Genomic DNA, 14806 nt, shown 5'->3' with positions numbered 1-14806 from the left:
GAGCGTACATGTCATCTGGCAGTGAATACGGCGTCGATCACTTGATGTCTCAGTTCGACACAATGTCATTCACTACGTCAGACACACAGAGTGATGGTTCGTATACTTGTCCTTCCTACCGTTATCCTAATCCGATAGGAGTGCCACAGCCACAGGTGAATTCGCAAGGACGTGGACGTCGTATGTACGGTGTACGCGTAGATCGGTTCGGTGCCGAGCACATCATAGCATGTGCACCGGGATGCCCACTGATAAGTACAGCTGTGGGGTACGATCAAGCCGACTACGACAGACATGTTCAAAACTTCCAACAATCGTACCAGGGAAATTTCACTTGGTCTCAGTATTGCGAGCTTCAAGAAAACCAACCGAGTTTTATCCAACCGGGACGTCCATCGGGATTCTATTGATACATTGTTTTTAATATTGTAACTATATGGTTGTGAAACATATTTATTTCATGAACAAATGGAATATTTATGCTAGATATGTATGGTTTGAAGTGTTTTAAATTTGAACTACATTTAAAAATATATATATTTATGTGTTTGTTTCGCCACATTATTTCTGTTCGGTTTTCCGTCGGCACGTCGGTTTTCCATGGAAATCGGCATTTGAAAACGGCATTTTACTTGCCCTTTTCCACAATTTTTCCGTTGGAAATTCCATCGGCATGACGATTTTCCGTAAATCAGGAGGCTCGAAACGGCAACGAAAACGGCATTTTTTTCCTTGATTGTGACTGATTGTTTTATAGTCAACTTTTACATGCTGTTCTACAATTTGAATTGTTATTAGTTTGAAAATGCCATTATTTTGTACAATCTTTGGTTACTGGCTTGCTTTTGGAATTGAATTGTAAATATAGAGTTTCACTATTCATTAACTCTTATTATGGAGTGAGAAATAAAGTTGGATTGCAACAATCTCAACTTCATTTTGTTCACTCTGTTATGGAGTGGGTTGGAAATGCACTAAAGTAAGGCAATTGCCACTGTTTGTAAGGCTTATCTGGCCAATTTTCTCTATATAAATTATATGTCTTATGCCTTTGTTTAAGAAATTTATAAACAATTAAGCCACATTAAACTTATTATTTGTTAAATAGCCAATATTATGTTAATTATAATTAATTAGCAACTGATTATAATTAATTAAATTATTATTTTTTTTATAGTATTTTTAATTTATTGAACGATTTTAGTTCACTGTAGGAGAAAATTGGCCAGATAAGCCTTACAAACAGTGGCAATTGCGTTTTAGCCAACATTTGGTTAATTTTTTGTAAATAGCCATTGCGCCTACGTGGTAGGATATTAACTGTTTTTTTGTTACTTATTTGCCCTTACTCATTATATGCGGCAGTTTTTTTAAAATTAAAAAAAAAAAAACTGAATAGAAAAGTAGTTATATAGGAAAGTAGTCATGTAAATGACTCATTAAAATCGCATTAATTATGACGCTGGGTTTTTTTAAAATTTGGTATAAACTGAATTGAATAGCAGTTATTGTATTTCCGAAATATTTGGACTTGGTTTGAGAAAATTTTGCGAGCTTATTTACACGTTATATGATGTTAATTGATTTGACAGGTTATTTACAATACAAATAAACTGTAAATAAATTTTGTAATATTGTCTGTTAATTGATTTGACAGCTTATTGTCTGATGTTAATTGATTTCACAGCTTATTTACAATACAACCGTCGGCGTCCCGAACGACTCCTTCGTAGAACCTGAGCTTAAGGCCATCGAGCCCCGCCTCGTCGTCCCACATCCCGTCGAAGATCTCTCCGTCCACGCCATAGTCGTCGTAGAAACCGCCGATCTGGTGCGCTCGATCTGGTGCGCTCGCTCGTGGTCGCGCCCGCCGATTTGGTGCGCTCGATCTGGTGTGCCGATCTGGTGCGGTCGGCCTCGAAATGGACTCGGGCTAAAGACTTCTTCAAGACTCCACGCCTTGGATCTCCTCCGGCCGGCGGGCCTCCAAGTCGCCACGCTGCTCTGCCGCCGTGCCCTAGGTCGCCGCGAAATCCCGACCTAGAACCTAGGTCACGCCCTAGGTTGTCGCGCGCCTCATCCTCGCTCGCTCGCGGCTTGGATCTTGGATCGGCTCGTTGTCGCTCAACAACGCTCGTGGACGCTCGGATCTGCGCTTCCCAGCCATCGCCGGTCGCGATCTCCTTCGCGCACACTCTCCGACCGTCCGACGCGACTCGATCTCCGCCATCGTCGGTCGAGGCTTCCCTCGCGTGCGTCGATAGCCACTCCAGCTCGACTCGGTCGAGGATCTCCTTCTCAGGCGCGGCTCGAGCACCAGCCTCCATCTGCGATGGTAATGAATCTGAAGTTATCGATCATTCAAAAGAAGAAGATCGGTCGGAGGAGAAACCAGAGCACTCGTAAATTTAATGGGTTTCAATTTGGGGATTTCGTGTTGCCATTCGCGTCTGTATCAGAGAAGATTTCGTGTATCTTCGCTATTAATTACAGAGCGTCATAATAACTGCGGTAGTTATTAGCCTAAATATTGAATTTATTAATTTATTTTGTAGGCTGTTTTGGGCGGGATCGGTTATGAGGACATTTTGGTATATTTGTATGTGTAAATAAATTGGGCTGGCCATTTACCCGAAATTAACAAAATGTTGGCCATATCCAAAACTGTATATTTATAGGAGGCTATTTAGCTATATTACCCATTTATATAATATTAAAGTTTAATTTATGGACCTAGACTAAAGTTTAATTTTTCATTTTCAAACTGTCTTGCAATTTTTTTCATTTTATGGAAATATTGTTCTTCATTATACTGTTTTTTCCTTCTTTTATTTTATTTTATTTTAAGAAAAAAAATAATTACTTGAAAATTTTGATTTTTTGATTTATTAAATATTCTCGGGTAGTCTACTTTGTAACAAATTGGCCAATTTTCAGCTCATAGTTAAGAATATTACGTATTATTTTACACTCCAGCAAATATCAAGTTTTATTATGTAAGCATTTTTTTTTATATTAATTTATAGTTTTCTATTTTAGCACAACTTGTTTGAACTTTGAATTAGAAAGGTCTATAGAAATCCCACTCTAACCCCAGATAAAATAAATGTAATGAAACACTACTAACAAATATGTACCCACATATATGCTTTTTCATATACATTGTGTAGTTATTTACAAATTCCTAAGATCTGCATAAGTAGAAATATGGATGTCACAGCACTCGGCGTCTCAAGAGAAGTCCATTCTCATCCCTTGGATTATCTTCTGATCCTACTCCGACGACTTCTTTTCCTTTTAAAACACACAGTCGAATTTATTTAGCTTTACTTCTTATATCACAGTTTATATAAAGAAAACTCAACATAAAACTGTGAAGAAAGACGTACGATTTCATCAAGAGCTTCGCTAAGCGACATATCTCTGAATGTAGAGCTTATAAACCGAGAGAATTTATTGGTCCCGTTGTCGTGATCGACGAAAGGTCTTCACAAAAACATCGAGAGAACAAAATAGTCAATTACTGTTTTCGATGTGTGTGTGTGTGCGCGTCGTGAGCGCGTGAGAGCGAGAGAGAGAGAGATACCGGAATATGCTTTTACTGGAGTTAATTACCAGTGGAGCCGCTCCGTATCTCAATGCCTTGAGCTACATAATCAACACAAACGAAAAAAAAAAAAAAAAATTGCAAGCTATTCAACGGTTTTAAAAATAAAAATGAATATATATAGACAAATAAGGTTCCTAGGAAAACATTTACACAAGAGAATCAAGCTTAGTAAACGGGTTTTGCTTCGGGTCTTGGTATAAGTTATGAGAGTCTAATTCAACATGTTTCATAAAAATCTCTAGGATCAGAAAACACGTCACATGTGCCTCAAAAACTCACATTGTTACTTATGCAAATCTGCACAAACACAGAAAAAGTCTTCCCTCACATAATTATTCATAATACGTAAGTGGGTTTCTTCAAATACAGGCTAAACTTGTTTTCTCCATATAGTATAGCGCTTAGCTTTATGATACTAATACATATTGTACCATACACAAACAACACAATTATCACAAAGTGTTCTCACCGGGATTTAATCACCCCGAGAGGAGGGCGGTCCGCCACGAAGTCGACTTTTTCGGCAACGAGCAAACCCCTCAATTTGATCACCCCGGCAGAGGCGGCCGCGGCTTCGGTGCCTTCCTCGTTGACTTCGATCACCGACTTGTGGAATATGCTCGAGACGTAGAGGTTTTTCCCGGCCGGGGATTCAACCATCTCCGAGAGACCGCCTTCGCCGGAGAACGGCAGCGAGACTCCCATGCCTTTGAGAATCTCCGAGGCCTCGAAGCCGAACGAGATCTTGAACTTTGGGATCAAGAACTCGCCCACCTCGAGCTTCTGGTTCGGAAGGTGACGGCCGAGGAATCCGGGCTCCGAGCCCGCTCTGGCCACCAACTCCGTTAGCCCGGCTATGGAGTCGGGGAGAAAGAAGTACATGGAGAATCGGCGCTTGTCCTCGCCTTGTTTGTAAGGAAGCCCGAGAACTTTGAATCCATCGTGAACTGCGGCGAGTTGCTTTTTCTTGCTGGTCATAAAGGGGACTTTCACCGTGGTCCCGTTTTTGAGGTGGAAGTCATGGTCTTTGGTCTTTGAAGCGTCGAACTGCTCGCTCCAAGCTCCTTTGAAGTACAGTGCGTTCGCAAAGACGAGCCTCGTTGAGCTGTCAACAGTTCCCGAGGGAATAACCTCTTCGATAAGGCCGTTGGTTTCTTTTTTCGCACATGAATTCACCTCTTTCGTCACCTCGGACGCCTTGTCAAACATTTTATGCCACAAGACTCAGTAGCACATGGTTCTGTTTCTACCTTATAATCACTAATGGGAAAAAAAAGAGCTTGTTTGGCTTGTACCTGAAGCTCTTCTTGGAAAGATTGAAACCGTCTGTTTGTTTTTGACAAATTCTCATTCCCTATTATGATAAACTGTAAGGGAAAAAACCACAAAATAATTTCGTTTACGTGTCACAACTCATTATACGAAAGCCCATATCTTTTTGTGATCATTAGAAGAAAAATCAGGCCAATATTTAATATGCATTTGAAACTAATGTAATGTAAATAAAGTACTTTCCAGAAGAAAAAGAAAGCATCAACTACTGTCACTGATATAGTAGAAAGTTCCCAATCAAGGTTTTTTTTCTAAAAAAAAATGTAACTCTTGGTGCGAAAAAAAAAAGGTCGCAGTAGCAAAAATGAGTTTAATTTTTCTCATAAGTTTGGATATTGATTTGAAATAAAAATTTAAGCTGCGATGCGTATTATTTTTCAACGTGGAAAATGTGTGTAACAACCTGAACACCTCTGATGATAGCACTCTGAATTTCGGCCTTGAGATTTTCCAGATCAACATCTGAAACATCGGAGAGAATACATCCGACCTAAAGACAGAATCAGTAACACACGTCAATGAGTAAAAAAATAAAATAAAAAATAACTATAAACAAGAATATGCATGGGAAACTCTAAAAATCGAAGAAAAACCGTGGCCCATGTTAAGCCGTTTTTTAGACTTAACGTTCGTGAACACGCGGCGTGCTTGGATTGGTCGCGTGCCTAGTCTCGGGTCGGCCCAAATTACTTTTCAAGAGTCCAAAGGGCTCGAGGAAGTTTGGGACAAAGCCCAAAGCGTCCAAGAGCTTCAGAGGATCTTAGAATCGCAAAGAGGGAAATAATGATTTGCCTTCTTCTTCGTCGGGAATGCGTTCTTCGTCCTTGATTCCTAAGAAAATAAGAAAAGAAACGTGAACTAGAGGGACGCGGGGGGTTTTCCCCCGGCTCGTGCTCCGACGCTCAACATTAGTCTTGGTGACGTTTGTATGAGTGGAGATAATCTTGAAATACTTTATTATAGTCTCAAATGTGTGTAAGTAAGAGAATATTGTTGAATATATTTTTTGCCATAGTTTGGCTAGAGAGAGAGAGAGAGAGGGAGAGAGAGGGAGAGACCTCAAATGATAGAGCCGCGCGGGGTATTTATAATGAATTGTGATCTGGGCTCTATTATTTATGGGAGCTATTCAGTCCTTTTTTTTTGTGTGCCGGTAACGTGGCCAAAGAAAAAGTGAGGGGCATGTCTCTTTTTTCTTGTGCGGATAAGATTATTAGCCAGTGGGTATAGTGATGATGTGAGGTAAGCTTCTTTTGTTTTTGTTTTTGTTTTTGGCGGATGACATGGCATGTCAAACATTGTGGGCAAATAACTCTCTTCGTTACTTTGTGGGGAGGTAAAAAATTAACTTTTGTTGGGCTTGATGGGTGGGACCAACTTCTTGACAGCACTATTTTAATATTATCAATCAACAGCCCCCAGTCATGTGCTCAATATGTTGTGCGCATGACTTTAAAAGATTTTACATTTTTTTTTTTTTTTGGCTTTTGTCTTTTGTCTTTGGAAATAGACTTAGCCTTACTCCTGAACCTTTCCAGCTCCTTTTCCTTTTGCCCTTGATGGATAGTACTTGCTCCTTGCTCATTGATTACCGCTACATATATATATATATATATATATATATATATATATATATATATATATATATCTTATTATTATATATATATATTTAGTTGCTGCCATGCCTTTTTTTTTTCTTTTTTACTGATTTATCTTTTGAGATTGGCATGGCCCCACTTCCAATTTTTTCTGCTCCATCTTTCATTGTATGGTAACGTGGCATCATATACATATATGTATATATGCTTATTGTGTATTATTCTCTTTTATCTTTTGCGTTTATGCACGTTGTATGAAAACACTTGAGTTTGTGCGAGGCTTTTGACGCCTTTTTCCTTTTCTCGCGCGCCTTGGTAAGGCTTTGCGGTGGGTCAGTGTCTTGATAGTGCGAGTTTCCTCATCTCGGACTTCATGGGATTCTTTGAGTTGCGCTTGGTTTCTCGGCGCCGTGAGTAATCCTCTTTTTTTTCATAAAAGCTTTAAGGTCGGTCGGGAACTCGATGGTGTGAGTACCCTCATCTCGGGCCGCACGAAATTCTTTGAGATATGTTCGGGGTTTCGACACCGCGAAACCCATTTTCTCGGATTTCATGGACGCTCTGAGGTTGGTCGGAGACTAAATGGCAAGAGTACCCTCATCTCGGGCCGCACGGAATTCTTTGAGATATGTTCGGGGTTTCGACACCGCGAAACCATTTTCTCGAATTCCATGGACGCTTTGAGGTGCGTTTGGAGGCTCAAGACTGCGAACCCTTCGTCGTCATGATTGCTATGCCTACATGTTTATAATAAATGTGTATATATTATATATATGTTCAACTTTTCTTTCTTCTCTTTTTTTTTTATTGCGTCTGGTAATTTGTCTTACTCCGTTAACCCCTCCTGTTTTTATGCAATTTGTTCAAATTGTGTGAAAATTTAGGAGCTAACATTGCAAACTAAACGCAAATCTCGCTTCATTCATTACTTGGGCGCGTGGCCGCTTTTGGAAATTTAAAATACAATTGGGCCGATGGCCACTTTTGGAATGATGAAATAAAAGTAAACTCTGGCTGTGTTGTTTGCCAGTCTTCAGATATCTTGATACTATGGACTACTGGTAATATTGGCGGAGGTGTTCAGCGTTCCATGAGTGTCTGATCTCTGTACCGTCCATCTCATCGAGGTGATAGGTACCGTCATGTATCACCTTTCGTATACGATAAGGTCCTTCCCAATTTGGTCCGAGTGCTCCTGCCCCGCGAACTTGAGTGTTTTGGAACACTTTTCTCAGGACGAGGCTTCCCTCGGTGAAACGACGGACTTTGACCTTCGAGTTGTAGTGTTTCTCGACGATCCTCTTCTGTGCGGCCATACGGGTGAACGCGTCGGCCCTCTTTTCTTCAATTACGTCCAACTCCATTCGAAGGGCCTCGTTGTTGCCCTCCTCGTCAAAGTTTTCCATTTGGAATGACGGAGCCCCGATTTCAACGGGTATGACAGCTTCCACTCCGTAAGTGAGAGAGAATGGTGTTTCTCCGGAGGCGGTCCGAGTCGTCGTTCGGTAGGCCCAGAGGACGAGAGGGAGCTCATCGGCCCATGCGCCTTTGGATTTCAGTTCGTCAGTTCGCCCAACCGAGTTGGGTTAACTCTGTCAAAACCTCTCTCGAAACAAGAAAAACGAAAGATAAAAGAAGGGACACAAGATTTATAGTGGTTCACTTTCAAAGAGAAAGTTACGTCCACTTTTGCCGCTGCAATACTATAAACCCAATTGGGAAAAGTTACAAGTACAAGTGTTTTACTTTTTGGGTACAGATGAATACAATAAATGATACCCTTTTATATACACTAAGGGAAAGTAAAGTCACTATTCCTCACCAATGTGGGACTTTATCCAATAACCTTAGATTAGGCTCCACCACTAGTACTACTACCAACAATCAACACAAACGAAAAAAACAAATGAAATTGCAAGCTATTCAACGGTTTTAAAAATAAAAATGAATATATATATAGACAAATAAGGTTCCTAGGAAAACATTTACAAAAGAGAATCGATCAAGCTTAGTGAACGGGTTTTGCTTCGGGTCTTGGTATAAGTTATGAGAGTCTAATTCAACATGTTTCATAAAAATCTCTAGGCAAATATTTTATGCCACAAGACTCAGTATCACATGGTTCTGTTTCTACCTTATAATCACTAAGGAGAGAGAGAGAGAGAGAGAGAGAGAGAGAGAGACTCACAGGAGCTTGAGAAAAAGGGTCGTGATATGATTGGCACAAGATAATGTCTGATCCCGCAAAGATCAGATGAGAGAGCGCTTCGTTATGTTGGAGACAAAATTGTACATTATCATCCTGCGTGTATATTTTTTAGTCGAATGGAATTAATGCAGCTTGAAATACAAATCTGGATAAACAAACCCCATGAAAAGGTAATGAAAATAAAATGAGGTACATTTTGATGTTTCAATCAAGCTTGCTTTCATTACTAGGGAAAAAAAATAGCCTGTCCAGCTTGTACCTGAAGCTCTTCCTGGAAAGATTGAAGCCGTCTGTTTGTTTTTGACAAATTCTCATTCCCTATGATGATAAACTGTAAGGGAAAAAACCACAAAATAATAAACTAGAATTCTTACAACTATATTAGAGGTGTTTTCAGATAATCCCGTGTAGTGTTGTAGTGTGATTTTGCAAGAGGCTTTCCCGGTGATGTCATCCGCAGTGTAATTTTCCGGAAGTGTTGTCTGTGGAAGGATCCCAAGTAGAGCTCTCAAATCCAAAAGGAGAAACAACAATCTTGTCCCTGAAACAACGGGTATATTTTAATATATACCTATCTATCTTCTGAAGAACAAAAAAAGGCGTGATTCTGCAATAAAATGACATTTCCAAGATTATATAGAAACTAAATATTTTGAGGAAAATAGTCCAACAACTATTGGTTTTGTTAGCACTTTAATCATTTTTCCTAAAAAGAATCATTCTTTTTTCGTATGAATAGTGTTTGGTCGTCCAATAGCAGTGTACAACACAACTTTACCAATATATCTAAAGATTTTGAGACCAAAAACAAGGATTGGCCTTTAAATGTATAAACTTACTTGTTAGCATTCAAAGTATATTCCAAGCCATGGCTAAGACTCTGAATAATCTTGCTTTTCAAATGCATTGACGACATTACCACCACTTTATTGGCATACAGAATTCCACCCTGAAAACTTATAATACACGCGGGAAAACTCAAGACATGACACGAAGCTAAAGAACTCTTAGGATGAAATAACGTTAAAAAGAATTAAATAAAAACGTGAGAACCATTGTGGAAGGAAAAGAAATTGCTCGTCAATATAGAGATATATGTTTCAATCAACTGTGTTATCAAAGTTCTGCATACTGTGTTCTCTGATACAGTTTTGACCCAAGATAGAAATGGTGCATGAATTGGACTTTTTCTGATGAAACTTGGAGGCGAAACTATATATTTCGGCCTTATAAATAAGAGAGCTAGCAAGGTGACTATAATCAAAGATTTTATATTATAAAGATAATAATAACTAAAAAGAAAGTGATTTTTACCTTTAAAAGGTTGACGAGATGAGTTTTATCGCTGTCTTGCAAACGATCGGCTCGGTGAAGACTGCGAGGATCAAGTCCGCATAATGCTATTTTTTCTGGTTTCTCTACACACTATAAGTATGAAAATTGGTCAAAGGGGATGCCGAGAGTACATGAAGCGGGACATGAAATGAAACAGCTCTTGCCTGTAGATTCAAGTTCTGGCATGTGAACAATATTTTTGTACCTTCTAGTCCCTGTAATAAATAAACAAAAAAAAAATACTAATTAAGGAACGAACAATCATCGAAGAAAAATTACACTTCTAAAAGGATCATTTGTTGGAATTGAAGATCGCATATGGAACAGAAGTAAAACTGAGAGAGCTTCTCTAATAAAATAGCTTTACGTCAAAATCTGACATAAAAAAAATTTAAAAATAAATAGCCTTTAGATGAACTTAAATTTCCATATAGGATTATTAACTGAAATATGATCTAGAGAAATAGTTGCTCATTCTCACTTAAAGTCTTTATTGGCATTTCCATGTGAACTAGTCAAGTAATTGTATAACCCGATCACATTCACAGACCGTAACTTTTTAACTAAAGAGAGCAACGGATCTAATAAACCTCTTCATGGATTCATCGTCCAATCTATTAATCTACCGCTCTTCACTCTTTTACACATCTAACATTTCAATTGCTCACAAGCTTAATCATAACATTTTTAAAGCTGATATCTAAAGTTACAAGTACTAAAAAACTGATATCCAAGTCGTTAGTTCTTCATTTGTGTTAATAAAGGTAAACCTGCTTTTCAAAGACATCCCAGAAGAGTGGTCCAGCGATAGCGGTCTCCCAATTGTGGATGTGTAATACATCCGGCCGTTTTCCGGATTTCAATATGTAATCCAAAGAAGCACGCGAAAAATAGGAAAATCTGAGAATCATAAAAGGCGAATTTAACAATAAAAAGTTAAAATGTTGGTATGATTGTGATCATCGACGTGAAAAATATCAAGGACTTAGGGGAACTAAGAATAAACCAGTCTATGCGGAATTTCCCCATAAAAAAAATTACCTGAGGTGGTCTCGAAATTCCACCATCTTGTGGTTTAGGGATCATTTTGGGCTTATTCGATCCCTGATATTCCCTGCGCTGCTCCAAATGCTGTCTCGAGGCCGAAGGTGGTGGTTGCCGCGAGTTCAAAGAATGTTGCGACTTTGACTTTGAAGAAGAATGTTGCGACTGTGAAGAAGGGCGAGACTGAGAAGCAAGTTTCGGTCTCGAAGGAGGCTGCGATGAACTTCTTCCAATGGTTCCATATGGATTTCTCCGAACATAAGCGGATGGATTTCTTCCAAGAAATTGAAATTGCTTCTCATTCAAGTCAAAAGAAGCCATAATGCCAAGGCTAAATAAATATTTATTCTATTAAAAGTATTTTGAGGAATTCAAATTATTTTTTTATAAAAAATAAACGAAAAATATGGTATTTGTAATATAATATATTTTTGGGTGAGATATATATCATTTATATTAAACTAAATGGATATGTATGATATTTTTAGAAACTATAAATCGCGCAATTCAATTAAATAGAGGGAATATTATTGGTATTTTACCATTTCACAACTTCCTCTTTTATATAAAGGTCTCACTGAAAAAAAATTGTGTGCTTTTCAAGAATTTGCAAATATTAGTTAAAAACGGATTTGAAAACTTTTCGTTTTCTTTTTTATTAATAGTCGTACATGTTTTTCTTTATTATTTAGCACATTTGAATCAATTAGAAAACGCCTAAAGAGCCCTGATCCGCTCTAGCATCAAACAAAATACATGCAATGAAATGAAACCACACTAATAAATGTGCATAGCCGTGCTTTATATGCATAATTCCAAAGCTCTGCATAATTAAAATTTCTAAGCTCTGCATCGAGAGAAGCCCATTGTCATCCCTTCAATTATCTTCCAATTCCGATGACTTCTTTACCTTTCAAAACACACACAATCGAAATTCTTTAGCCAGTTGAAATTCATATGTTGATCATTTATGTAAAAGGCTCGCGATAATTCCATCAGTACTCTGAACAGTTCATATGCCAAACATCCATAAATAAACAAGTGGTTCCATTTCAGTACATATGTCGACAACATGGAAAACATTTCCGAGTCGAGAAATGGAAAATGATGTTGCGATCTAAAACTACTTATTTCAAAATGAGAGATTTCAAGGTCCGCAGTCAAGGTCAACTACGCGCTTTGCTATTCCAAACATAAGTTGACGGGTTTCTTCTAAGAGTTTTAGCTTTTCACACCTAAATCAAAAGTTCGAGCAATATCAGTAGAAAGAGACTTTATGATAGAGAAATTTCATTTTCTAGACCTAAAAACAATGAAAATATCAAGATTAGAACCATTAGTTTAATAATATCTGAAATTGGACTTTTGAACACTTTTCGGACAAAAATACCCTTGAAATTCAAATAACTCATATTCCTCTCATTTTTAAATCCTCTTCATCACAATTCTTGTCACCTTCGAATTGGTTGCCCCGATTTTTTTTTTCTTTAGGAATTTGGGTATATGTTTAGCTTCGATTTTGAGGGTTTCGCATCGTTTTTTAAATAAATTTCATAGTTTTTTAGGGTTTCGGAAACTCATCGGAACGTGTCGGAATCCATCTTTGGAGGTGAATTTTTTTTTTTTTTTTTTTAAATCTGGGAATTTCCGATGAAGACCATCGGAATCCATCGGATTCGGTCGGATTTTTTTTTTTCTTTACGAATTTGGGTATATGTTTAGCTTCGATTTTGAGGGTTTCGCATCGTTTTTTAAATAAATTTCATAGTTTTTTAGGGTTTCGGAAACTCATCGGAACGTGTCGGAATCCATCTTTGGAGGTGAATTTTTTTTTTTTTTTTTTAAATCTGGGAATTTCCGATGAAGATCATCGGAATCCATCGGATTCGGTCGGATCCGACCGAATCCGATGGATTCCGATGGTCTTCGTCGGAATCCATCGGAAATTTCCGATGAAGACCATCGGAATCCATCGGATTCGGTCGGATCCGACCGAATCCGATGGATTCCGACGGTCTTCATCGGAAATTTCCAGATTTAAAAAAAAAAAAAAAAAAAAATTCACCTCCAATTCGGTCGAATTTGGTGTGGTGGGCGTTGAAACTCGTCGGATTTGGTGTGGTTGGGCGTTGGAATGGGGCTCACGTCGGATTTGGTGTTCTTTGGTGTGGAGAGAAAGTGAGTGAGAATGAAAGAGATGGAAATAGATAGAGAGATGGTTTATTTTGAATTAAGGGTATTTTCGTCCAAAATTGGTACAAAAGTCCAATTTTGGATATTTTTTAACTAGCGGGTCTAATTGAGATATTTTCATAACTTTTTGGTCTAGAAAATGAAATTTCTCTTATGATATATCTATTATCTCATATTTCTAATTAACAAGTTTTATTTGGGTGTTAATAACCGATGAATATTCTTCGTGTAATCAAATTGTTCGCTCTTTTTTTTTTCTTTTAATTAAAGAAACAGCAGGTCTTTATATAAAAAACGGAAAAACCGTAACAAGATTACAAAGCATGTCAACGAGAAAGGCAAAAGGACGGAGCAAATGCTGAAACTACCACGCAACCCCACAACCCAAAAGCCAAACCCGAAAACGAAAAAAATCGAGAAGAGGAAAATTACAAAGCCCCTAGACCAGTCCCTAGCCAAGTCCTCTAAAGACTACACTTTAAAATCGTTACAAGAAGAGAATAACCAAAGGGTAATACAATGATTTAAAATATCGATCATAATAAGCTTTTTTTTTTTTTTTTAAACAAGAATGCTTTATATTGCTAAAGGCAAAAAGCTTCTTTACAAGAGAAAGATCTGCAGAAGAACCGAGATCAGCCCCCAAAAATACAAACGGACCTTTTATTTGTTATGAGAGTCTAATTCAACATGTTTCATAAAAATCTCTAGGCAAATATTTTATGCCACAAGACTCAGTATCACATGGTTCTATTTCTACCTTATAATTACTGATGAGAGAGTGAGAGAGAGAGACTCACAGGAGCTTGAGAAACAGGATCGTGATATGATTGGCACAAGATAATGTCTGATCCTGCAAAGATAATGTCTGATCGTGTAAGCAATAGCTTGGAGTGTAACACCTGAGTCCGATGTACAGCCACTGAAACTGAGCCGTTTGAATCTCGGGCCTTTTAACCGATCATAGTAAATAAATTTGTACCCCTTAAGATGATTGAACATCACCACCGCTTCTTTGTTTATGTATAACAGCTGAAAATTCTATGGTTTAAAAGAAGAGCAATCGTCCGAAAGTTTTGATCTGGAAATATCCACCGGTGCGCTGACTTCGCAATGTTCGCACTTTACGTCGTTTTTGCGGGCATTGCATCGGCAATAACCTGACACGTGATCATCGTCCTCTAACAAGTAAAAGCTTCTCGAGAATTTGGATTGGTCAATGTCGCGGATCAACGTGCGATCCTTTGCTTGTGCCAAGTAGATCCTGACGAATTCAGGACAAGAGATTAGAGAACGATGCTCTTCGTCGGAAGTTTCAGAAATATCTCGATGAGTATGGTTGAAGGAAGATCTGTTAGGGACATGCCAGAAATTTCATCACTCTTGTGTGGTTGGGCCGAGCAAGGTCTTGAATTTCTTCAACTCTCCATAGCTGCCTGTTAGAGTCTTCACAAACCCGAATTGAAAAGAAGAAAACGGAGATGA

General features: G+C 38.3%; 3 protein-coding genes across 6 annotated transcripts in view; all 3 read right to left on the bottom strand.

Moving 5' to 3' along the window:
* The window catches only part of LOC149399035 (serpin-ZX-like), a 35886-nt gene extending 31050 nt beyond the window's left edge, over positions 1-4836 (bottom strand). Inside the window, exons 1-4 of one of the 4 annotated variants that reach the window (XR_016296351.1) lie at positions 3761-4836; positions 3587-3648; positions 3390-3486; positions 3062-3294 (exon numbers count right to left, since the gene is read on the bottom strand). Coding sequence is in view for 1 of the 4 variants with exons in the window: in XM_089610992.1 (XP_089467118.1) it covers positions 3636-3648; positions 4080-4819 (753 nt within the window). In the remaining 3 variants the exon portion in view is untranslated. Of the gene's footprint in view, positions 1-3061; positions 3295-3388; positions 3487-3586; positions 3649-3760 lie in introns of those variants that run through there. The other 3 variants (XR_016296349.1, XR_016296350.1, XM_089610992.1) reach the window with 3 other exon arrangements.
* Positions 1-14806, bottom strand: part of LOC149399033 (putative disease resistance protein RGA4) — a 40818-nt gene that overhangs the window by 16984 nt on the left and 9028 nt on the right. The window lies entirely within an intron of this gene.
* LOC149399034 (uncharacterized) lies at positions 4821-9681 on the bottom strand. Its single transcript, XM_089612515.1, has 5 exons — positions 9589-9681; positions 9124-9290; positions 5346-5432; positions 4906-4977; positions 4821-4856 (listed from the first exon to the last, which is right to left on the bottom strand). Exons 1-5 carry the CDS (start codon positions 9596-9598, stop codon positions 4821-4823), a joined length of 372 nt encoding a protein of 123 aa, XP_089468641.1. The 5' UTR covers positions 9599-9681.

The sequence above is a fragment of the Urtica dioica genome, chromosome 4, assembly GCF_054948205.1.
Source record: "Urtica dioica subsp. dioica isolate 48M chromosome 4, U.dioica_male_clone48M_v1_H2, whole genome shotgun sequence".
Taxonomy (NCBI): domain Eukaryota; kingdom Viridiplantae; phylum Streptophyta; class Magnoliopsida; order Rosales; family Urticaceae; genus Urtica; species Urtica dioica.
This window is presented reverse-complemented; position numbering and strand designations above follow the sequence as displayed.